Raw genomic sequence first — 25,331 nt, 5'->3', positions numbered from 1 at the left:
TTTCTTTAAAACAATCAGATTTTATTTGTGTTTCAAAAGTTTGCCAATTATGTTCTTAAAGGAACACAGTTTGATATTTACAAATCTCTTCTGTAATGATTACTTTTGTAATGATTACTCTTGGCGTGTTCATCGAGCTAAATTTCTGTGTGTAACTAAAGGAAAAAAATCTGTGTTTATAGTAACATATGAAACATTTTCTCATCCAGCTATGATCAGATTGAATCTTATTATTTAATTTTTGTCTCTTGAGAGATGCTCAAAAACAATGTCCACAAATTTATTTGGCTCAATATATAAGACCGAAGTAGATAAGAAGAGAAATATCACTGGATTGGGTTTAAGAAATCTGGCTTCTAATCTTAGCCATCCCACAAATAACTCCATTTCCTGTATAATGATGGGGAATTCACTTAACCTTCCTGAACCTACCTCCTTATTCAACAACTAACAAATATTTAATTAAATGCCTACTAGAAGCCAAGCAGTTGCTAGACACTAGAGATTATACATAACAATGAACATGACAAAGAACAGTCTATGCCTTCATAGGTTAAAGTCTGGCAAGGTGAGCAGTTTAGGCTAAATTACTTTTAAACCCTCTGCTCCAGAGTTTGTATTCTATGATTTGAATGGGATTACATTCATATTCTGTGACCTGAGGTCAATATAACAATGATTTCCAAATGAACTCAAAAAAGCTATAAAGTATTAAGTATTTTATGAACACTGATAAAATAACTTTTTAAATCAGAATCAGGTTTCCTATATCAGAAGGTGATTCAACTACTGAGTGAAGCGTTTTCAGCAGTATGAAATCCAATGTTTTGAAATCTTTACCCCTGCAATTATGTTTACTACAATTTTATCATCTTGAAAAGACTCTTTTATCTGAAGTTTTTCATGCGTTCAGGTACTTTGCATGATGTCTGATGTGGTCAGCAATAAAGGTTGCAATGAAGTAGTAGCTGTGATCATAACCCTAGAAGACAAAAGAGAGAGATGGTGAGACATTTATCTACCATTCAGAAACATCAATATTAGGGACATTAAATATCTCTCATGTCACTTAATTTGCTTGTAAATAGTCAAAACCTTATGAGGAAGGTTTTAATCAAAATCAAGTTTATACTTATACTTCAACATTTTCACTGAACATTAAAAGAAGAGCAAAAACTGAAGAAAAACTAAACATTCTGCATAGCCTAGTTTCTACATGCTGCCATTAACATGCAAAGAGAGGAAATAACACAATGATTAAATGCACAGAGTAAACGTGGTCATATCAGTAAGAACTAAAAGATTCAGAATTTAGAGTGCTTAGAAACATGGGCAAGAAGTTCCAACTCACAAAAGAAACTAACATCAGTAAGATAGAGAACATCAAAACACACAAAAAAGCACACATTTAACAATACAGAGAAAGAACTCAAAAATGCTTCACCATTGTTCAGGAAGTCAAACACAGCTATTATAAATCACATTAAGAATTCCACCTCCTACACAGTAAAAGTATATCATATCTTTGAGGAAAAAGGAATAATTCATTAAACCCTGACATTCCTTAGCCACAAACCAAACTGGGTAAAAAGTCAGTAAATTCTTTTGAAAACTACCATGTAACAGAGAGAAGACGTAATGTGCCAAGCAGTTGAGCTGAAAGAGATCTCAATCTATCTAGTCAATTAAAACCCCTGACACAGGCAAATGGAGGGGCAATCCTTCCTTGGGGTGTCCTCTGAGTACCAGATAACAAGTAGCTTCCAAAGGAAAAAGAAAAAAAAGTTAAGGTGAGAAGAATGTAAGGGTGTTAAACACAGATAGTTTTTGGGACCCCCTCACCTCCCCAAACAATTAAAACACAAGGTGAAACAGACTGAAATAAAAGTCTAAGAAAAATTTTTAAAGTTTTATGTTAATCTAAGGAATGGTCTCTGATGGGAGAAAACGGACAGTTTCCTAAGCACTTAAGAAACAAAAATAGACCTAATAAAAACATTACCTGGGTTTCAGGGAACGGGGCAAATCCCTAAGGTTTTTGATGAATCAGTAAATGTTCTCAACCTCTTACTTTCAGAGGTATGCAATGTATGTCTTGGGAACAGCAGTTAATAAAGAGTTCTGGCTTAAAGTCATCAAAGTAACTTAAAAGCAATCTGTCCTCTTCTTCGTGACCAAACAGAAGTGAATCTGACGGGAACACTGTCAAAATTAAGGCTGAGCCTTGGAATTATTTGGTTTTACACCTCTCAGTGATTAGACCAGTCCCAGTTAATTAAATTTAGAGCTGAAGGACAGTCTCTTATAGAAAGAAAGAAACTTGAAGGGCCAGACTCAATGGCCTACTGGTTAAGTTCAGTGCACTCTGCTTCAGTGGCCAGGGTTCTGTTCCCAGGCGCGGACTTACACCACCTGTGTGTCAGTGGCCATGCTGTGGTGGCAACTCACATGCAAAAAGAGGAAGACTGGTAGATGTTAGATCAGGGTGAATCTTCCTTAGCAAAAAAAAAAAAGAAGAAGAAGAAAAAAAGAAAGAAAGAAAAACTTGAAGAAAAACATTTTTTACTCATGTAATTCTTGCATTGTTAAGAAGTTAAACAGGCCCATGATTTTCAGGCCACAAAACCTGTGAAATATACTACCAGGTAGTACCTGTCATTTTTCACACATGAAAAGATGGATCTGAAAATAGGCACAGATGCAAGAAAACAGATGCCTCAAAACACCTGTGGAACAAAAACTCTAATGTGACTGAGTACGCTGTATTTTTATGCTTAGTTTCACGAAGGTTCAGAGCCTTGCACAGTTTCAGGTACATAGTGGGTAGCCACCATTATTACTGTTATTTATTATTATTATTATCATATTAGAGAAGTCCCAGTTTAAACCAAAGTGACAGTTTTGACCTCTCAGGGGTGAACTGCAAGAATAACAGTGCATTTTATCTAAAATACAAGTCAAATGTCCTTAACTTCCATAATGATATTTAACGGAAGATCCATCTTTACGAGAAAATAGAAAATGCTTGTCATGAGGGACCAAGAAAGATTTTTTAAAACGTCAACATAAAGGCAAGAGAACACATCTGAAGTACTGGCATTCTGGTAGACAGAAGATGCTTACATAGTTAAAGCTAATTGTGTCATTCTTGACTAGTTTCAAGTTCTATTTACCAATATTATTAAATGGGGGAAGCTGCCTTCATTAAATTCTTTGAGTTGGTTTGGTACATTAAGTGGCTTGTGCAATTATGTCTATTTAGTGACACTTGAAACGGCCCTACTTTCCTCTCCTACCTCACACTGGAAATGGAAAAATCCTCAGTAGCAAAACACTGACTCTTAGGGTATAAAAATAAATGAACGCATTCTTTTATTCTTCACTCAATTCTCAAAAAAGCAGCAATGCTCCAGCAGTTATGATGAGCATTTATTCTAACAGGCAGTGTTTTCCCACATATTTTCCAGATTCAATTAGGAGAGCTAAAATATGAATCCCCCGGTTACCAAGTCTTTTCGAGGACAAAGAAGAGGATTGGTGAAAGGTCTTCATTTGCTTATTTAATAAGCACTTCTGGAGAGTCTATGTGCTAGATAATTAAGCTAAGCATGAAGATACAGAAATGAATGCGAGATCCCTGCATTTCTGGAATTCTGTGCCATGTTCTTACTCTTCTCTAACAGGCAGACCCAGAGGCCAAAACAATCTGTGATTCTTCAAAAAGGGCCTAATACTTAAGGAGGTAGTACAGCCTTGTTTCGAGGTTTCTAGAAGTTAGCATTAGGTCACTGAAATTTTTCCTTCACTATGTAACTTCAATAACTAAAAATAAGACATACTAGGCCTCTCCACTTCAGACTAACGTTGGACCTTTGCGTATTAGCTATCAGAATTCTACTACCTAGTGCTTTTCAATTTAGATTCACTAAAGCCAAAACAGAAAAATTATATGAAGTAACAACCAAATAAATATCCCTATGCACTACCTCTCCCTCTCAATTTTTTTCTGACAGTTGACAGTATAAATATAGATTGTGGACATTTAACACTATTAAATAGAGGTAAAGGAATGAAGTTGGGTAAACCATGTACATAGTTGTATTAATTTTCTTTCTTTCTCCTCAGATCATTTACTTATATATACCCTCTATTATTTTCAGCTTATTTAATTCTTCACAGCTCCCATTTCAGAAAGAAACACAGCTATACTGTGCTTAGAATCAAATGATAAAGCAGATGATAAGACTCAGCCCCGAGCAACCTGAAGTCGGTGGAAGCAGCCCCTGCGCAGGCATGTGCACGGAGCTTCTCATTCCATCACAGCAAACCTAACACGACCTGCTTCAGACTGCGCAGTTCGTCCCTAACCTGACCCTGCTGGAGCGAAAGTGAGTGAGAACTTGTGCCTGATCTAAAGACTGTGACTAGTGATGTCAATACTTTCTCACTTTTTACAAAAAGAATTGAATGCTTTGTTTCACTCCTCATTAAGTATAGCCAACTGTGTTTTTTAGTTGCTTGGGATATAAGCATTCTAGAAATAAAAAGTGGATTTATTTTTTTCCTTCCAAGAATTTCAACAGTGTTCTAACTCTACAGCATTTTTATGACAAACCCTAAAAACCTTTCAGTCTTTGCTGGCAGCTGAAACTTTGTAGTTGGTAGCAACAACAGAACTTCCTGGTACAGCCTCGAGGGAAGCAGAAGAGGCATCCGACACTGCTAGTGCCAAGAAGTTAAGTCATTTAGGAAAAAACATGGCATGTTACCTCACATAGAGCTATAGTTACCATAGTTAAACCCACTGCTGTATTTATAATCAAATTGGTATCCGGATTCTCAAAGTGGGTTACTGATCTAAAACGTAATTCTAGTGATAAATGTTCACATTAATCTAAAAAAATTCTTATTTAAGGATAGATACTCAGAGACAACAAAGTAGATAGAATGTATTGGTTTTTGAAATTTTTTCCACATGATATACATATTGTTTACATGTTCAAACTATCAGGGAGATTCAAAAAACAGGGAGATTGCTTAGATCTGCTACAAAAGATATGACAGATAGCAGGCCATGCACAATTTCTCCCTTTGCTGGCTCTAATGCCATCCCTTTGCTCCTCAGGAGCACTCCTCCACCGTGCTTGGGAACGGTTAAACAGACGACAGCAGGACAGTATTTGTAGTTAAATGACCTTGCTTCCAGTCCCGGTTCTACCATAAACTAGCTGTGTGACCTTAGAGAAGTAGGTTCTTTTCTGAGCCTGTCTCCTCATCTGTAAAACAGACCAACAGGAGCCATATATGAAAACCCACAGTGAACATTATACTTAATGGTAAAATACTGAAAGCTTTTCCTCTAAGTTTGGGAACGAGATAAGTATGCCCATGTCAGCGACTTCTTTTTTTTGAGGAAGATTAGCCCTGAGCTAACATCTGCCACCAATCCTCCTAATTTTGCTGAGGAAGACTGGCCCTGAGCTAACATCCATGCCCATCTTCCTCCATGGTTTATGTGGGACACCTGCTACAGCATGGCTTGATAAGTAGTATGCAGGTCTGCACCTGGATCCAAACTGGGACCTCAGGCTGCTGAAGCAGAGTGCACAAACTTAACCACTATGCCACTGAACCAGCCCCTGGCAACTTCTATTCAACACAGAACTGGACGTTCTAGCCACAGCAATTACGCAAGAAAAAGAAATAAAGGCATCCCAATTTGGAAAGGAAGAGGTAAAATTATCTGTTTGCAGATGATATGATCTTATAGTAGACAACCCTAAAGATTCCAAAAATAAACTGTTAATTGAGCCAATAAATGAATTCAGCAAAGCAGCAAGACAGACTCAACACACAAAAATCAGGAGCATTTCCATACACTAACAACAAACAATCTGAACAGGAAATCACAAAAACAACTCCCATTTACAACAGTATCAAAAAGAATAAAATACTTAGGAATTAACCAAGAAGGTGAAAGACTGTACAATGAAAACTACAAACACTGCTGGAAGAAATTAAAGACACAAATAAACGGAAACAGATCCCATGTTCATGGATTGGAAGACTTAATACTGTTAAGACATCAATACTACCCAAAGCAACCTACAGATTCAATGCAATCCCTACCAAAATTCCACTGACATTTTTTGCAGAAATAGAAAAGCGATCCTACAATTCATGTGGAATCTCAAGGGACCCCAAATAGCCAAAACAATCTTGAAAAGGAAGAACAAAACTGGAGGACTCATAGTTCCAGATTTCAAAACTTACTACAAAACTACAGTGGTCAAAACAGTGTGGTACTCGCATACATAGACACAGAGATCAATGGGACAGCAAGCCTAGAAATAAATCCTTGCATATATAGTCAAATGATTTTTGACAAGAGTGCCAAGACCATTCAACGGCAAAAGGACAGTCTTCAACGGATTGTGCTGGGAAAACTAGATATCCACATGCAAAAGAATGGATCCTTAAGCTAACCTAAATTAGACAAAAATTAACTCAAAAGGGCTCAAGGACCTAAATGTTAAGTCCTAAAACTATAAAAGTCTTAGAAGAAAACGTATGGCAAATGTTCCATGACACTGGACTTGGCAATGATTTCTTGGAAATGACACCAAAGGCACAAGCAACAACAAGAGTGAAACTGGACTTCGTGAACATGAAAAGCAACTCAATGCAAAAACGGGCTAAGGACTTAGATGTTTCTCCAAAGATAAACAAATGGCCAATAAGCATATGAAAAGATGTTCAGCATCACTAATCATCAGGGAAATACAAATCAAAACCACAATGAGATAGATACTACCTCATGGCGATTAGGATGGCTACTATCAAAAAAAGAAAAGAAAAGAAGTGTTGGCAAGGATGTGGAGAAACTGGAACCCTTGTCCACTGTTGGCGAGAATGTAAAACGGTACAGCTGCTATGGAAAACAGTATGGAGGTTCCTCAAAAAATGAAAAATAGAATCACCATCTCATCCAGAAATTCCACTTTTGGCTATACACCCAAAAGAAATGCAAGGAGGGATGTGAACGGATACTTGTACACCCACGTTTACACCAGCATTATTCACAACAGCTAAGATTTGGAAGCAAGTCAAGTGTCCATTGAGACGAATGGATAAGTAAAATGTGGTATAGACATACAATGGAATATTATTCAGCCTTCAAAAGGAAGGAAATTCTGACACATGCTACAACATGGACGAACCTGAAGAATATTATGCTAAGTGAAATAAGCCAGTCACAAAAAGACAAATACTGTATGATTCCACTTATATGAGATACTTAAACTAGTCGAAATCATAGAGACAGAAAGCAGAATGGTGGTTGTCAAGGACTGGGGGTAGGTGGGAATGAGGAGTTAGTGTTTAATGGGTACAGAGTTTCAATTTCACAAGATGGAAAGAGTTATGGAGATGGATGGTAGTGATAGTTGCACAACATTATGAATATATTTAATACCACTGAAGTGTACATTTAGAAATAGTTAAGATGATAAATTTTATATATCGTGTTTTACCATAATAAAAAAAGTTGAATTAAAAAAAACATATGGACAGGATCGGAAATTCAGTCTCTCATTTGGTCATACAAGGATAAAATGAGCTAATGCTGTGAAAACATTTTGTAAACTGAAAGGTACCACATTGCACATTGATCTAGATTACTCTGAATATTTATCATTATAATTACATGTTTTAGATCAACGTGCTTGACATTACCCTTAAACATAAATAAAAATGTTTTTAAAAATCACCATCATGTACAATTTTGTGTTCACTTTTTATCCTGAAATAGTTTGTTTATATTATGTTCTAAAGGTTATGAATAAATAACTTTTAAAAAATAAAAGCAGAATTTCTTTAATTATAACTGTATTAGCATAGAGTCAGGTGAGTAGTAGTCAATAGTCCTAAGTTAAGGAAAATTTAAAATGAAAATTCAGTAATTATTCTTAAACAACTAGAAACACCAAGTAGCACAAGAGATAGATTAGCATCTAACTCAAACAATACAGAGTGCATATGTGTGTGTGAGGCTAAGTGAGCTGTGTACATAAAGTGAAGAGTAGTTAAGGTGGAAGCCTGTCCTTTTTATTCTACTGCGAAAATAGCTGCATGTGTAAAGAAAGATATATCTAGTAATGCTGAAGATCAAGTACTATTGAAGCATTAAATTTCTTATTCACTGATTTTATAGTGGGACAGAAAATCGTAAATACTTTTCAATACCCAAACCTTTCCTATTTCTATGGAATTTCTTCTTAGGTATCATTAACTTAATACGAAAGTTTTCACTTTAAGCGTCTTATTATAATTAAAAAAATATCTTACTAGAGGTGGCTTGCCAAATCTAAAATAAAATTAAGAAAGTACTGCAGAATCTTGCTTTTTTAGTTATTTATAATAAGCTAAGGTTTCCTAGTACTTGCCTCTTGTAATCTAAAAACAACAGGGATTTTCTTTTCTGTACAGGCAGTTATGAAGTTATCAGGTAGTAACTGTCCATCTGAAAGAAACTGGTCCTCTTTTCCTTGATCAATTAGTATGTCCAGCTGAGAACCTGGATAGGACTTCACAAGATGGGTTGCATCATAAGCCTATAAAAAGAGGAGAAATACTGAAAAAAAATTTAAAAGTGTCCACTCCACAACATACTAGACTAGAACCAAATAGGGATTTAAAGTCATTTAAGCTCTAAGGCTGATTAAATTGGAAATATGCTTTTACGTTGGCTTGCCTGGTTTTTATTTATAAGGTCTTCAGAATTCTATTTCCCAATTATAGCCTCTTCGCCACTTTCAAGCAGTCCTAGCCCAGTGGCAAGAATTCTGTATCTCAAGCATTCTTCAGAGTACAGTCTTTTTTTCTTCTAAACCTTTAAAGTTCTTAATCACCTCTCAACTCCAAAAATACCCATAATTTTTTTGTTTGTAAATCTCTCCACAAATTATTTATTTTAACTCCATTAGCTTTTTCTATTTCTACATATTCTCTATTTCAAATAAACAGTTTATTTTATTTTTTCCTCTTTTCTTCTGGCTCTAATTCCAGACATAAACACATTCAGCTCTCTCTTCTGCAGTCTTTTGAATGGCACCAAACTCTGCTATTGCCACGAGCTTTCAGGAAGACTTGATTTGAATAATCTGAATAATACTATCAATTCCTCAAATGTATAATCTGAGGAGCTAAAATTTCACATTTTACCATCCATCTTTAAATATTCTTCATTATTCATATATATTCACTAACCACAACTTTGATGCATCAATCAAGACAAACAAAGACCAAAAAATTTCTCCTTCTAAAGTATCATGCTTTTTACGACTTGCTTACTTTAATTTTAAAACGGGACAGTGGAAGGGGATTTTTAAAGTCCAAATAGTTCTAAGTTCTGATTTGATAATTCTGCATAGCCTCCTATTCCAACAGTAAATTAAATAATAGCCTAAACACAGCATAAAATAATAGAATCTACTGTCACTTGGAGAAAACTTATATAATGAGATTCCTTTATAGGTTACCCATGCTTCTACCTCTCCCCTCCCTCTTCCAATCAGTTGGTCTTTTAGCCAACTCTACCATTAGACCATAAGTCCCGTGTGGATGGGAAAGGGTCATCACCTTCATGACATAAAGTCTCAGAACCCCTCACAGACTCTGCACATGCAAGGGCTCAAAACACTGATATACCTGCACTGTCAGTTCTCAAAGTACTCAATAGTAATTATTTTCAGCATTCTTCCAATACAATAAAAATCCAAGCCAAAACAAAACTCTAATCTAGTGACTAAAGGATTAACCCTCCAGTCTGTTAGAATTTCAGTGACCAATCTTAAATAAAATGGGAGTCCATGTGTAAATAATCTTAAACATACAACAATAAGACAAAAAAAGGTTTTATTTTTCCACTCAAATATCTTCTACTTGTTAACATGCACGTGATGATGAGTTCATCTGCAAAATACTCAAACTCTTGGTGGAATTTGCAAATAGCCCACTTCTGCACAAGAGTAAAAAGAGTCCCAGGAGAAAGGGACATTTTAATTTTCATTTTGAAGCATTTGCTCCTTTGCTTGAAAAAGCAATCTTGACACTGGGAATGTTCATATAAACATACATTACACAATATCTATTTTTAAAGTCTTTAAAGAATTTAAAATCTAAATCTGAGAGATGCTGGATTTTGAAACAGATACACAAATATTAAAAAGTCAGGCCTTGTGGCTCCTACTGCATAATTGAGCACATACTTAACAAGAGGCAAAACTAAATTTAGTAATAATAAGTGGTATTTCTGGGTAATGTTAACTTAGAAATAAACATGTAAATTAATCATTATCAGAAAAAAAAATGTAGCCTCAGAATATCTGCCATAATTCAATTGGAAAATGCTTTTTTTTGTTATTGTTATATGTATACACTTTTGCTAATTAGTTTTAGCTCTGGATCCTTAACCTGAGTGAGCTAGGAATACCACATCTGTAGTCTGTCGCTTTTCAACAAATCTGAAAACTTAATGAGTATGAAGACAGCCACCCAGTACATACCTTCCATTTATTTTGATCTGTTCCCAAATATCCACTAAAGGCTTTTTTGCCCCAAGGACATAGCACTGGGTTGCAAATTGGAGCAAATGCTGACACAGACTTCAGAAACAAAGGAAATTTAAAAACAAGTTATATTTTGCTAAATCAAATGTGAACAGATATTTGCAACTTGCTTAAAAACTCAGAAGTTTATTTGACCTTGTTTATAAACTCTGACTTGCCATGAAAACCCCTGTGAACAATTTTCCTTCTGCTATATTACAGGTTTAGATTGTAGGCCTCTCCAAGGTACATCTTCTGTGTGTTTGATTAAGACAGCTAACAAACTCTAGGTGCTAAAATAATATGAAGCAATACATTACATTTTCATTAAATAAGGCACAAATGAAAGTTTATGATCAGACTTTCTACTCATTTTTTCCACTTAAAATTGATGAATAGTAACATAAAACAGTTCACGCCTACCTTTGTGAACACGTTATTAAATCCGAGACACATTATTTCTCTTAGTGCAAAGAAAGTACTGAGAAAAGTGCTTAAATATGGCAGAATTTTTAATACAATTTTCCCTTGCAGGACATTTTGTCCAGCTCAAAATGTCCATGAACATATTGGTCTATGCCAAATCGTTTTGGACAGGATCAAGTGTCTGTTAATCCAATTTTATGTTCTGTGCAATGTTGTTTTTTACAGGATAAGGTACAGAGATGGACTCTCAGTTTCAGAGTTCTTATCAATGTATATGTTTACTAATGTCTAATAGTTTTCTTAAAGGACAAAAACTCCAAATAAATTTGATTTTCTCCCTCAAACACAACAAATTGATTGCCTTACATAAAAAAAATGGGAAATAAACTCTTATTTTGAAAACCCACTGTCATCCCATGAATTAATTTAACTGTATAATAAACCTTACCAAAGAAAAATATTTGGTGCCACAGCAAGAAACTGCTATGAGAAATATTCTCATTTCTCAGTGGCACACCTGAAATGATTAAGAACTTGTTCCTAAGGGAAGGAAATGGCTTAAAAAAATCTTGAGGTTTCTGATAGCCCTGTGATTTTAAAGACAGAAGCAACCCTAAGATAATCATTGCCTCAGCATTTCCTTTTTCAACACTATGGCATGCTGCTCTGTCCACTATGACATTCTACATACGGTGCTTATTCCAACGTGGCTCATTAAACACACGTAAAGCTATAAAGTTTCAAATAAATGAATGAGAAGGCTGAAAGTGATATTTTTCAATCAAGTTGCATTCCAATTTTCATCAGAGGCATTAAGATCAGAGATTTCTTAAACTTCTACAAATCATAAATATCTTCTTGTACCTGAGAACGTCAGTCAACTTTACAAAGATATTCCTAATAAAAATATAAGTAAATGATACATACTGCCACCATAATGTTCACCAAGAATAACCTTCAAGAAAAAAAAAATACCTGGAAAATTACAGTTTGAATAGAAGCAACAAAAATTGCTTTATAATATTTCTAGTAGACCAACAAGAAACCACTGTGATAGAGTTCCTACTTCTGTATTATACCTTGTGTGGTCAAATTTAATAGTCTTCCCCCACAACACCTTGAAATTCCAACAGTAGAAAAGTTTACTCCCAATACTAAAACAATAATATCCTAATTTCAATCTTTGAAAGTTCCTAATATTATATTATCAAAGAGAAATATTCATTACAAGAAGCTTAGGTAATCTTACTTTGTATTTTCCAGGATTCTTCAAAGCACAAATCAGAGCTCCATGGCCTCCCATGGAGTGGCCAAAAATAGACATCCTTTGGGGGTCCACTGGAAAATTGGCATTTATGAGCTGGGGAAGCTGGAGAGAATTTAACAGTGTGACAAAAGATATGAGAGAAATAAGTTGAGACTTTTACAAAGTCATATAAAATAATTACAGAATTAACACTTCTAAATCACAGTCTTACAACAGTTTGAACTAGTAAAGATAAAAAAAACTCCGGTAGACCATGATTATTAATACATCACTGGAGAATATATGGTAAATCCTCCTTAGGAAAGCAACTTAAGATGATGATGCAGAAAGAACCTTTAAATTGTTCTGAATTTTTGACCTAGCAATTTCACTTCTTGGAATCTATTCTAAGCGGAAAGTCCTTGGAATAGAAAAAAAATTATACACAAACATAATCAATGCAGTAAAATTTATTATGGTAAAAAATATATGTATATACATAAATATCCTACATTAGGAAAATGAAAATTATGGCATATGACAGAATATTATGCAATTATTAAAGCTGTTACAGATAGATTAGATTTGAAAATATTTATTTTATACAATTAAAAAAAGAACAACAAAAAGTTTTACAATTATATTAAAATTAGTCATACCAAAAAAGCGTGGACTATACTAAAACATACAAAACATAGTTGTTGTTTGAGTTGATAGAATTATGGGTAATTAAAATTTTATATTATTGTTTCTGAGATTTTATGATATACAAAACATCACATAAAATTAATAAAATCATATAAAATTTAGAAAAATGCATAAACTGAATATAAATATTATTGAAAGAAGCAATGCTTATCACTTACTTATCCTTTCTGGCTAAGCCTTGGTTAATCACTGTAAAATATGTCTGAATGAACCAGCTGCCAGAGAAATGTAGGTTTTTTCATATACTATTTTCTTTGCATAACCTGGGTAGTACATATGGGTATCGATATAATTATTAAACTCTTTAAAATTGTACTTCATGTTAAGTTGAATTGCAGTAAAAAAAGACTATAGTACTAGTAAACTTAGGAATTTTCACTAAAGTAATTAATAAATATGTACCAAATAGATTCAACAACACCAAAGCCTAGTTTAAAATTCTCAGTACTGGAAGGACTTTGTGTCCAAAATCAAACTTCTGGCAATCATCAATTAATAATTACAGAATAAAATTAAATTAAATTACCTCCTCTGTTACATAAGAGTACATCCTATAGTTAGTTTTCCAAGGATCTTCAGTGGCATCCACATAAAACCCAGCACCAGTGCCAAAGTCCCAGCTCTCATCTTCTCCTTTAATATTGCAGCCACCTACCAAGGAAAAATCTTGTGGTTTCATCTACTCGATAGTGATGGCCCATGTTTAATAACACACTTTTAAATGAACCTGAAAGTTCATTTGCATTAGGGCTGTTCACCAAATATTGTGGGCTCTCTGCCTTTTGGGGTGCATTATGTCCTGGCCCTCTTGAATGGGGCCATGTGAGTAGTTCTACTCAATGAGGTGAGAAAGGGAATGCCCTTCCAGGCTGGGGTATTCACTGTCAAGGAAAGGCACACTGGCTTTCTTTGTTGAAGTGCCCTCGTACGGACTCTGGATGTATGTGCCATCACTCTGTTTTACCTGTCAAAGGGCTTATATCCTCTTTTCATCTTTCAGAAACGTGTTGAGATTCCTTCTCTGATGACCCTCCCCCATCATCAACCCTCTTGAATTCTCTTTACCACTGTGGTCTTAGAAGGGAAGGGAGACAAATGCTTGTGCTCAATTCACTATTTTGAAAGGGAAACGTCTTCTTATGTACTCTAATATCATTTCATCCATACTTCCCCTATTTACTCATTCCCCAACGAGATTTTCTTATATTCTTTTTTTTATTAGGTTTTATTTTATAGACTTGCATATAGTTAAAAAGTCAACCATTGGGATTTTTAATACAATTATAGTAATATGTAGAGTAATATGAGGGAAATGACCTCTTCATAATACTCCGTCTACCCATCCAGGAACACGGCATTTTTCCATTTCTTAAAGTCTTCAGAATTTACAATCTTTAGCAAATTTCATGTTTTTTTAAAAAAAATAAATAAATCTTCATATTTTTAAAGTTTATTCCTAGGCATTTTATATTTCTGATGCTATTTTGAATTAAGCTTTTTATTACATTTCTAGTGAGACATGTTTTACTTTCGTATAATATGGCTTGTGAAAGAAAATGCACTACTTCCCAAGGTCAGCCATTTAACTTCCAGTTAATTTTAGTTGTCATTTAAATTCCATTCCCTGACACTTCTATAGTCACAACATAAGTTTTAACTCTCTAATGGGTTGAGTTCTTAAACATAGGATATTCTCATTCCTCTAATGTAAACATTCTAATTATTTATATTAAAACTTTAACTATGATTGTTGATTGACGGTGAACAGAGACGAGAAAAGACATAATTACCATATGACAAGACAGTTTACCTATGGAAGAGAAAAATTTCTTATGCATTTAGTGCTATTTTGACACTAGTGCCAATATGATGTATTAATTGAGTTGTTCAATCTCTGTTTTCAAGTGTTTTAATCTACAAAATGGGAATAGCAAAACTGTTCCCTCCTAAGAGATGTCATGAGTGAAGTTCAGTGAGAAAAATTATAGCATGGTATTCTAGAGTCATGATGTCACCTGAAAGATTGAGATAATAGCAAAAATATGAACTGAATTATATAGTGTATCTATTATACCACTTATAACTTAGTCTTAAAGATTTAGATTTGTACAAAGGATCTCTGGAACAAGAACACTTACGAGGGCTGGTATCTGGAGCGATGACAACAAGGCCATGTTCTGAGGCAGCCTGATGATAACCAGATTTTGAAATAAAATTTTGCTCTGTGCAAGTTAAACCTGAAGATAAAAAATATTGTTATCTCATGCTATACTGTGAATGATTTATAAAGTCTCATCATTTTATAATACAGAAAACCAAGCTTGCTTGGTATTAAATTTTTTTTTTTTTAGAAATAATTCTGAAGACATTAAAGTTCCCTTTCTCATAAGATTTATAACAGTATTAATCTAAGAACTGTCTTAGGTTAAATGTTTTTGTGATTTTCTAGATCATTGCCAGAGAAGATCCATGGACTCCAATTAAAATATTCTAGAGAAGACCATAAGAAGTTACTTTCTGTGGTTTCTAATCAGTGTATCATGGTATTCTGGTTTTACCTAATATTATTCTATTTGGGTGGTAAAGTCCAGAAATTCTTGAGTAGGTACAACATAGGTAAACAACTTTTCTAAGTTTTTGCCATTGAGTCCAGAACTTTAGATTCTCTGCTAAATTACTTGGTCTAATTTTAGAAGAAGTGAAATAAATGTAATTCAGTAGGTCTGAAATTATTCTCAGGATAAAGTAAGAGTAGAGTACGACAGGTGCCTAAAGTCTTTTATAAATGGCTCAGAAAGCATACCAATAAGTCAAAATAAAAGAGTAAGATAAAAGAAAAAGAAATTCCTTTATAAAACTCAAATGCATAACACTTACCAGACAGCCAGTATAGGGCAGGGCACTTTCCAGTTTCTGCCTTTGGTGGTAAATAGACTGCAAATTTCATTTTGCAGTTCAGTTCAACACTGTAATTTTAACAGCCACAATAAAAAAATCAATGCCCCTCATTAGTCAAGAGGGAAACATAAAATAAGTGATTTAATGTCCAGAATAAGTGATTCTACCAACATTTAAGAAATATCCCTTAGCCCTTAAACAAGGAATGCAGCCAATTTAGCATATTGATCTATTAAGCAACCTGAGCCTATACTCTGCATGGCACATAGTCATTTTGAGCAGAGTAAGAGAACAAATGCAATGTCCTCAGTGTAGCACTAATATTATTAAAAGAAAAATTGCATCCATTTCTAAAGAGGTGAATGAAATAACAAATTGGCTTTTAGAAAAAATGAATTCTAAAGATCTTAAATTACATGTTTGCTAATGGGCACTGAAATGTACCACATCCTTAATTTGTTCTTTATCACTAATATCTTATTACAATCACTAATATCACGACTAGGTAATTTTGATAAAACCACAGGAATTTTTCCACGTAAACAGTAATTCACGCAACAATGATCTTTCATGGGCTTATTTAGAGAATCAAATAGATGGAAGCAGAATGAGATACATCTAAAATCCTATCTTGTTGGTAGTTACCTGTCATGTTCAAAAACTTTCTGCAATCCCCCAAAGCACTTGTTGCTGGAAATCTGTTTCAACGCCATTCTTCTCCTATTAGTGAAGATTAATCTCATTAATTTCTAGAGAATTAGTTCCTGAAAAATTTGAAACAAAACTAACTGTTTTCAGACAACTTATCCAAACATACAACTGTTTTCCACCTACAATATTTTTTCACATGTTAATTTTCTCTGATAAATAATATTAAGAAACTTTCATACACACACTTACACTTGTTACTCACTTTAGAAACCTTTAGTACTTTGGTATGTTATCACTAATTTATTAAAAAGTTTCTTTTTTCCTTTTGTGGACTGCCCCAAATTCTTTTTAGAAAGAGGCAGAATAAAATAAGTAACTAACTGATTACTTAGCTTAGAAGATTAAAAATTGTTAATAGTTTACCTGTAAACTGTAACAAAGGAGTCAAGGAATTGATATGACTGATTACGGTTGATTTTAAAATGGGAGGAAAATGGGAGTGCAATAATAATGATTTTGATAATAATAACATAATATTTATCCAACATTTACAGTGTGACAGGCATTTTTCTATATGCTAAACCAGATCGAATTTCTCATTCTATGAGTTTTTCAGAGAAAGTGATATGCGACTTTCAGATCAACATTTCTCCTTTAAAACAAACCAACAAGTAAAACATAAGGCTGTTTTAAGTGAATTGCAGGTGCCGCTTGTCCTTGGAAAATTCTCGATTTTGGTAATTATTTTCTCTTCAACAAATCTTTTAAATTTTCATAAATAATTTAAACTTAAATGTTAAAATGCCACACATTAATTTTTTATAATACATACAAAAAAAACCCCTGGAAAACCATCTTTATCATAAGTATGTGTTGATTCTGATTCCCTTCCCCTCCTTATAAAATCAGTAAGCTGTATACACTAAATAAAAAATCCTCAGATAATCAGGAATAGGGATTACCACTCTGGTGCTCTTCTCAGTGAAATATTCTACCATGCACTGATGAGTTGCAATGTTAGAGTTACTCTAAAAAGATATGTAACAATAATCTTAAAAAGCTAATTTTGGAAATGTCTTTGCAAAATTCTAAATAAGATTATTTTCAATCATATGTTTAAGTAATCTCCTCAATAAATCTAAATACCCAGCTTTGCATGTGACAGCTGGGATTTGAACCAGAAAATCTGACCTCAGAGCCCGTACTCTTTGCTGCTATGCTCTCCTGCCTCCCATAGGGTCTTTAAATATTCTTTTTTTTCCCCCAGACACTCTTAAGATTAACTAATTTTACAGGATTAGGGGATTTCAATTACACACAGAGAAATTACCTTCTATTCACAGGTTTATGCTTTTAATCTATAAAAGATCAATTCTTAAACAACAAATTGCTCACAAGATGTTATTAATTATTGAATACTAATTTCAGCTATTCTTGTTCATGATTCTTTCTTAAAAAGGAACTAACAGAGATACATGTATAATTTTAACATATATACACAAGAGACCAAGGAATACAATTATTTACTGAATTATTCTACAAGGAAATCCTATTTTCTCAAACCTAGCAGGGACTATGTCTGCTTTCCCAAAACATGGTACACTGAATACATATCTAGTACATAAGAGGTCCTAATAATTACTTGTTGAATTAATGAATAATTTATTTTTTTAACTTCCATCAATTATATGAAAGTTTTAAAAATTAGCTTCTCCTTTATTGCTGTTGTTCTATATTTTGTTATTCATCTAAATTAGTAAACCACAACTAGCCTATTTCTTCTGCTCTTTGAATGTTCTTTAATTAAAATTTAAAACCAAATACTTCCCATGTGGCCAAAGAAAACAAAGTTAAAATAATGTCTTTTAAATTGGTAGGATGAACTAAAAACATAAAATCAAAGCTTTTAAAGTTTTTTCCCCCAACCATCCATTTTAGAAACCACCTTCAACTATAAATCAAGAAAAAAGTTAGGTTCAATAAAAAATATGACATAAGCTAACAACTAGATATACTACGAGATATGTATGATATGATGGACTAGCTGATTACCTTTCTCACTAAAATTTTTCTATGTGAAAAATAACATTTTAAACCAAGTTATTAGATTTTTTCATTCAACTTTCAAACACATAATAAGGTACACTAAGACACTATCCAACTGCTACTGCCTTTTTTTGTCTGCACCAAAGGGTAGATGATCCTGAAAAAGAAAAAGACCAAATGCTTTATAAACAGGACATACTTTTCACAACAAAGGTTATGCACACATGTAGGGTACACTACGCACTCTCAAAAGAGACATCATCTTCTCTTGAGGGTGGTGACTGTCTGCCCTGGATATGGCAGCGTGGAAAACACAGCTGAGGGAACAGCATCACCACTTCACCTTGGCCCTTAAGCTAATTACCCGAAGACCCATTTTGCCACAAGGCCTAGTGGTTGCTCAAAAACTTTTGCTGGAGTAAGATTCCTATGAAGAAAGTTTTTGTTTAAAAAAAAATTTTTAAAACGTTTTAAACTGTAATTTGGAAGTATGAGATATGGTCACCTGCTGAGAGTGAAGAAAACAGGAGTGGGGACTAGAAAAGCAGAGAGAGATACAAAGCCTAGATCTGCCTGACGAAGGCGTGAAGACCAAACTTGGAATGCAGGGAGGAAGAAGGAGGGAAGAGACGAGGACCTAGGAATACTGGGTTGACTGGCTAGAAAGGATGAACTGGTGAGAAAACTGAGTTTATGAATGACACTGAAGTGACTGATACACTAAATAAACAGAAACTTATAAGCGTCATTTGTCTGACAGATGTTTCACTTAGGTTCTAGAAGAGAGATGGTGGGAGAGATGGAGTGACAGAGGAGGGGAGAATAACACCCACTCCGCCCTGAAAAATCCAGAACAATCTCAGTGTCAGTGCGAGTTACACAATTTTCCTAGAGCATCAATACAATGAACATCAATATTCTTTAGAAAAGAAAAGTTCTCTCAGTGCATGGTACGTGCCAGGCCAATCAGGTATAAACTATCAAAGACAAAGTCAGCTTTATTCACAAAGTGTCCACTCCCCCAAAAGGCCAAATGGTCAAATCTGACTTTTCTTCCCTTTGCTTATTGAAGCTAAATGTCATCCACCTCCAGAAATCTGTGTTCTTTGTATTTTTACCCATTCTTTCCTCCTTCTTTCTGATGAGTCTCAAGTTTTCTCTCTCTGCCTGTGTTTTTGTTACCATTTTCTCAGACTTCTTGCACTTGATCCATTTCTTCATTTTGGGTCCCACTCCACTTGCTTTTAACAACCTACACAGGTCTCCCTAACATCTCGGGATCATGGCACTGCTGACCAACGCTTTTTTGTTCAAACTCTCTCCTCAGTGAAAACTCAGGATGTGAGTTCTCTCCCGTTCTTTCTTTCTCCTCCCATCTCCCTCTCCTTTTCTCTTCACACACACACTTTAACTCCTAACTCTTAGTTTCAACTACATCTTCTGAGTGGAAGAATCAAAATCTGCATCTCGAGTTCATTTTCAAGCATTTGTGCCAGAATTTAAATTTCTTGCTGGACCCTTCTAACAAAATATGCTACCAGCTAATAAAACCCAACACATCTAAAATTAAGTTTTTATCTCCTATCTTCAAACCATTTTTTTCTTTCCTTTTTTGCCTCTCTTTCCACCCATGCTTATCTTACCCAATCTACGTCTGAAATGTCTTAAAGTTACCCCTTCTTTGAATTCCCACTGCCACTATCCTAATTAAACACAAGAAATTAAAACTTAGCCTGCTACTTTGTTTCCTTCCTTCCACTAAAACCAATCCCGCAGGGAAGCCCAAGGCTTCAATCTATTCGACGTACTGCTCAATGGATACCCATACAAGTCACATCTTGAGGCACAACATGGCCGACATGATATTGTTAGTCGTTATGTTTTTTATTTTTAAAAATTGTGACAAAAAAACACATAACAAAATGTACTGTCTTAACCATTTTTTTTTTTAAAGATTTTATTTTTTCCTTTTTCTCCCCAAAGCCCCCCGGTACATAGTTGTGTATTCTTCGTTGTGGGTCCTTCTAGTTGTGGCATGTGGGACGCTGCCTCAGCGTGGTTTGATGAGCAGTGCTGTGTCCGCACCCAGGATTCGAACCAACGAAACACTGGGCCGCCTGCAGCGGAGTGCGCGAACTTAACCACTTGGCCACGGGGCCAGCCCCTGTCTTAACCATTTTTAAGCATATAGTTCAGTGGTGTTAAAACACAGTTATGGGTGTTGGCCCGGTGGTGCAGTGGTTAAGTGCGCACGTTCTACTTCTTAGTGGCCCGGGGTTCTCCAGTTGGGATCCCAGGTGCGGACATGGCACCACTTGGCAAGCCATGCTGTGGAAGGCGTCCCACATATAAAGTAGAGGAAGATGGGCATGGATGTTAGCTCAGGGCCAGGCTTCCTCAGCAAAAAAGATGAAGATTGGCAGCAGATGTTAGCTCAGGGCTGATATTCCTCAAAAAAAAAAAAAAAAAAACAAAGGAAAAGAAAAAAAAACCCAAAACATAGTTGGCTTGCCCACATTAACCAACAGATGAGAAATGCCTGACCACCTCCAGGCTGCTCCTACAGGTGCAGAGAGCTAACCCCACTGCGCTGTCAGGCTAGTAGCCGAAACGGAAAGCAATGCAATTAATTATACTGTGCGGTATAATTTTTTCATGTCTGATGCCATTAAAACTTCCTAAAATAGAAACTACGGAGAAGTGACAAAAAGATAAACATGGATGAATAAAAGGCCACATATACTTCAACCACATTTTAACTGTGTACTAAGCATAGTCTCTTTTCCTTCATAAAAACTCACATGGCTTGCCCATATATGAATTTTTAATCCACCCTGGGGAAAAAAACCATAGCATCCATGAAGTCCAAACACCTTAACTTGGCTCTCAAAATTGTCTTCCATGGTCCCACAGTATTTTTCTGGCCTCACTTGGTATCATCTTAAGGTAGTCAAACTCAATTACGTATACTTCTAGTACAGCCTGGATGTTTCCAGGGATGTCTTCACTCAATGCTGTGGGATAATGGTTTTAGAGAAGGTTCTGGAGCCAGACCCTTCGGGTTCCAATCCTGGCTTCCCCACGTGCTACATGACTTCGGGCAAACTACGTAATCTTTCACGCCTCATTTCCCCGTCTGTAAAGTGGGGATAGAATACGACCAATTCGATAGGGCTGCTCCGGCTTGAAAGGAGTTAATTTACGAACTGCTTAAAAGACGGCCGGCAATACGCACCATTTTCAAACGTTACCTATTAGTATTTCCGCAACCTCGAACGCCCTCCTCCACGGCCCGCTCAGACCCCACCTCCCTGACGACCCCCTCGGCAACGACCCGCAGACCCCTGCAGAGCCCCGACCCGGCGTTCACACCCGAGCCCGCTCCACAGCGCCGGCGCCCGGGGAGCTGCCCGCGCTGCGGGCCTGTCTCCTCAGGACACCGGGACACACCTCTAGTCGCGGCGGGGTCAAGGGCGAGAAGAGTCTGCGTAAGGTGGACAGAGCTAGATAATCGGAACGGGCACGTGAGAAACGCGCAGCTTCCCCTTGGAGAGCGCGCGCCCGGGTTACACGCTCGAGGAAGTTCAGTGGGCAACAGGGATGCGGGACGCGGCCGCTGTCTCCGTGCTCGTGCCTGCGGAACTCGCAGTAGGCCTCAGCGGCCACCCGGAGCAGGGCCCGCGGTGTCTCCAGTGCGGCCCGAGACCAAGGGGACCGCGGACTTCCGGGCCTCTGCCCAGGCCCAGTCTTACCTCGACGGCCGCGGCGGAAAGAGAAGCAGTGGGAACTTGAAGGCGGGGCCTCAAGATGGCCGCCGGTGCCACCGCCTGGGCCTCGCCCCCTCTAGGGCTCACCCTCCATCGGGCCCGCCCACTCTCGGGTCCTAACGCCGGAGCAGCTTGTCCTCGGCTCCGCCCTCCTACAGTCCCTTCCCCCGAAGGCTCCGCCCCCACAGCCCCCGCCCCTCCCTCACCTCTTGCTTCTCCGCAGCCAGCAGGTGGGCACCTCTTCCTCCTGCTTCTGGGCCGGGTTCCTTGGTCAAGGACCCGCTGCCTGGTGGCACGTACTCTCCCCAGAAGCCGGAGGATAAGGCAGAAAGCTTGAATAAACCTGAGGTCTGCCCTACTTAATTCATGAAAAGGGTTTCAAGTAACTTTTTGAAATTACGTAGAAACCAGGACACAATATCAAGTCTACCACCCCCACCCCCTAAATCCTTCCAATTCGCCTGCTTGGTAGCAGGAGTAAACCAAGGGTTATTTTAAAATCTCCAGTGACTGACACATAGGAAGAGCTCCACCAAGGTCCTTTTTTCTCCCTTCTCTCAATACAGATTAGCTGAATTAATAGTTGCTGGTTGATGACTTACAGCAAATCTTCCCTTGGTGTGACTTGATTTAACTGAACTGATTGTGAGTGTATTTGCTTGTTGAGAAAATTAAATCTGATTACAAAAAAGCTTAAAATTTTTTTTTAACCAACAGCTTTACTGATAGGTTGTAAATGACATTATCTGAAAGGCAGGGCTAGTTTCATGGGCGTGTAACCTGTGCAGTAGACCAGGTCCCTGTCTCAGAAGGACGTTGCACTTGGTTTAATTATTTCCTGCCACATTGTTAATAATTTTTGAACAAAGGGCCCCATATTTTCATTTGGCACTGAGCCCTGCAGATTGTATGGCTGATCATGCTGAAAGGAATAGTAGGTGAAATGACTCTATAAGAACCGACATTATAAATATAAATGCCAGAATCTGTCCTGTGGCCCAGGCTCATTTTACCATAGTGACCTGTGGACTGAACCTTTGGACCTGTGGATCGATTGGGACTCCGCCTGAAGATAATGTTTATCTAATCAAAATAATGTTTTTATTCTGAGAAAGCATTGAAGTGAAAGATTCTTTTTACTTTCTACCATTTTAAAATATAAATCACTGAAAAGTGAATTTTCTTCAAACTAAGTTTCACAACTAAAATAGAATACCCAGGTTTGCAAGTTATTTGGAACTGATAGGAAATATTTGAAGAAAGTTAAAGGGTGTTTATTTAAAAAATTGATTTGCTGTGGGGTGCAGACTAGTTAATGACTGTGAGCATGAAGTCTTTTACTGAGCGGTTTTTGTGTTAATGCAGTATGATAATAACTGGAGCTAAAATTTCTTTTACTCAGTATAAATAAAATTATAATAGACCCAATAAATTTGTTTCTTCTTTAAAATATTTTATATATATGCATGAAAGCAGAGTAAGCTGAAATCAGAAATTAAGGTTGATTCTAATAATGAAACTAGTAATAAAAAATGGATGAAGAAATAGTTCAAAAATTATCTGTAAATACGTGGCTGAGAAGATTTAGGGACTCTCAGTTTGAACTAAAATAAGTAGTATGTAATCTTAGGGAGGCGATAAAGAGATGTAATGAAAGTGAGAAAAACTCAACTCTGCTTAAGGCCTGTGGGGAGGGAGATGATTTTTAGAGAGCCTAGAAAGGGCACCATACCTGAAGAATGGTATAATCTATTGGAAATCAGCACTGTGCTACTTGAGAAATTTTCCTATGGCTTTTCCACAGACTCGATTAGGGTTTCTCAATTGGCTCTACTGACATTTAGGGCCAGATAATTCTTTGCTGGGGGGAGCTATCTTGTGCACTGTAGGATGCTTAGCAGCACTCCTGCCCTCTACCTGCTAAATACCAATAGCACTTCTTCCTCTCCCCCCCACCCTCAAGCTGTGACAGCCAAATGTCTCTAGACATTGCCAAATGTCCGCTGCAGGTGGGGGGAACTGCCCCCTTTTGAGAATCTCTGGCCTAGATAAACATTCTTCAAAACTCTATTTATTCTAATTCTGTTCTTATCTACTGACATTTCAGAAAAGAATAGCCTCCATTGTTATTTAATAAATCAGAAACTTAGGTTAATAATGCATTAGTCTCTGCAGAATCTGATTGGGGTGATTCATTCTCTGAGACTGGTCACCTCTGAATGTGATATTCACCTTATAAAATTGAGTTTTTGAATGTGTGCCCCTGAGGACCAGATTTTGGATAATGGGGACTCAACCCAGTACTGCAAATTTATAGCCCTGTTCCAGAGTCCCATCTTGACTTTGTGATCTTAATGCTAAACACAGAGCACAGTAGAATGAGTACAGACAGACCTTAGCAAAGACTAAGTCTCACACTTATTAACAAATGTCCAAGTTTTACAGATTCATTTCCATTTTATTTCCCAATTTTTTTTAACTTTCTTAAATCCCAAGTCCCATATTTCTTTTCTATCATAGATTCACAGTATCTGTTGCTTCTTATTTGTCTCCAAAAGATCAAAAGTGACATACAGATGGCCAACAGGAACGTGAACAGATGCTCAACATCACTAACCATCAGGGAAATGCAAATCAAAACCACAATGAGTATCACCTTACCCCTGTTAGAATTGCTACTATAAAGAAGACAAGAAATAAGAAGTGTTGGGAAGGATATAGAGAAAAGGGAACTCTTGCGCACTGCTAGTGGGAATGTAAATTGGTGCAACCACTATGGAAAACAGTATAGAAGTTCCTAAAAAAATTAAAAATAGAACTACCATATGATCCAGCAATTCTACTCCTCAGTATTTATCCCAAGAAAATGAAAACACTAACTTGAAAAGATATATGCACCCCCATGTTCACTGCAGCATTATTTACAATAGCCAAGACATAGAAACAACCTAATTGTCCATTGATAAATGAATAGATAAAGGA

The 25,331-nt window shown here is 36.3% G+C and overlaps 1 protein-coding gene across 7 annotated transcripts; it reads right to left on the bottom strand.

Moving 5' to 3' along the window:
* On the bottom strand, positions 1–23,167 carry ESD (esterase D). Of its 7 annotated transcripts, none has more exons than XM_070578830.1 (10): positions 22,033–22,208; positions 18,589–18,739; positions 16,531–16,605; positions 15,865–15,953; positions 15,126–15,224; positions 13,514–13,638; positions 12,283–12,402; positions 10,566–10,664; positions 8,445–8,612; positions 1–982 (listed from the first exon to the last, which is right to left on the bottom strand). In XM_070578830.1, the coding sequence occupies exons 3-10, from the start codon at positions 16,596–16,598 to the stop codon at positions 902–904; spliced, it is 849 nt and encodes a 282-aa protein (XP_070434931.1). In that variant the 5' UTR covers positions 16,599–16,605; positions 18,589–18,739; positions 22,033–22,208; the 3' UTR covers positions 1–901. The 7 variants fall into 7 exon arrangements, with proteins under 7 accessions (XP_070434931.1, XP_070434932.1, XP_070434933.1 ...); XM_070578831.1 differs by having other exon boundaries at positions 21,818–22,045; XM_070578832.1 differs by lacking the exons at positions 18,589–18,739; positions 22,033–22,208 and adding an exon at positions 22,556–23,167.
* Between the last annotated feature and the right edge of the window lie 2,164 nt (positions 23,168–25,331).

Source organism: Equus przewalskii, chromosome 16 (assembly GCF_037783145.1).
Source record: "Equus przewalskii isolate Varuska chromosome 16, EquPr2, whole genome shotgun sequence".
Classification (NCBI taxonomy): Eukaryota; Metazoa; Chordata; class Mammalia; order Perissodactyla; family Equidae; genus Equus; species Equus przewalskii.
Note: the sequence above shows the minus strand (reverse complement) of the source record. Positions and strands in the feature narration are given on the sequence as shown.

Bases quoted from the DNA above. Each gene is read 5' to 3' on its own strand.
- ESD (XM_070578832.1), bottom strand. From the start codon at position 16,598: ATGGCGTTGAAACAGATTTCCAGCAACAAGTGCTTTGGGGGATTGCAG. The intron at 13,639-15,125 runs GTAAGTGTTCTT...TTTCCTTGGTAG, and splicing joins CGCTCCAGATACCAGCCCTC to GTGGCTGCAATATTAAAGGA. The intron at 10,665-12,282 runs GTAAGATTACCT...TTGTTTCTGAAG, and splicing joins AGAATCCTGGAAAATACAAA to TCTGTGTCAGCATTTGCTCC.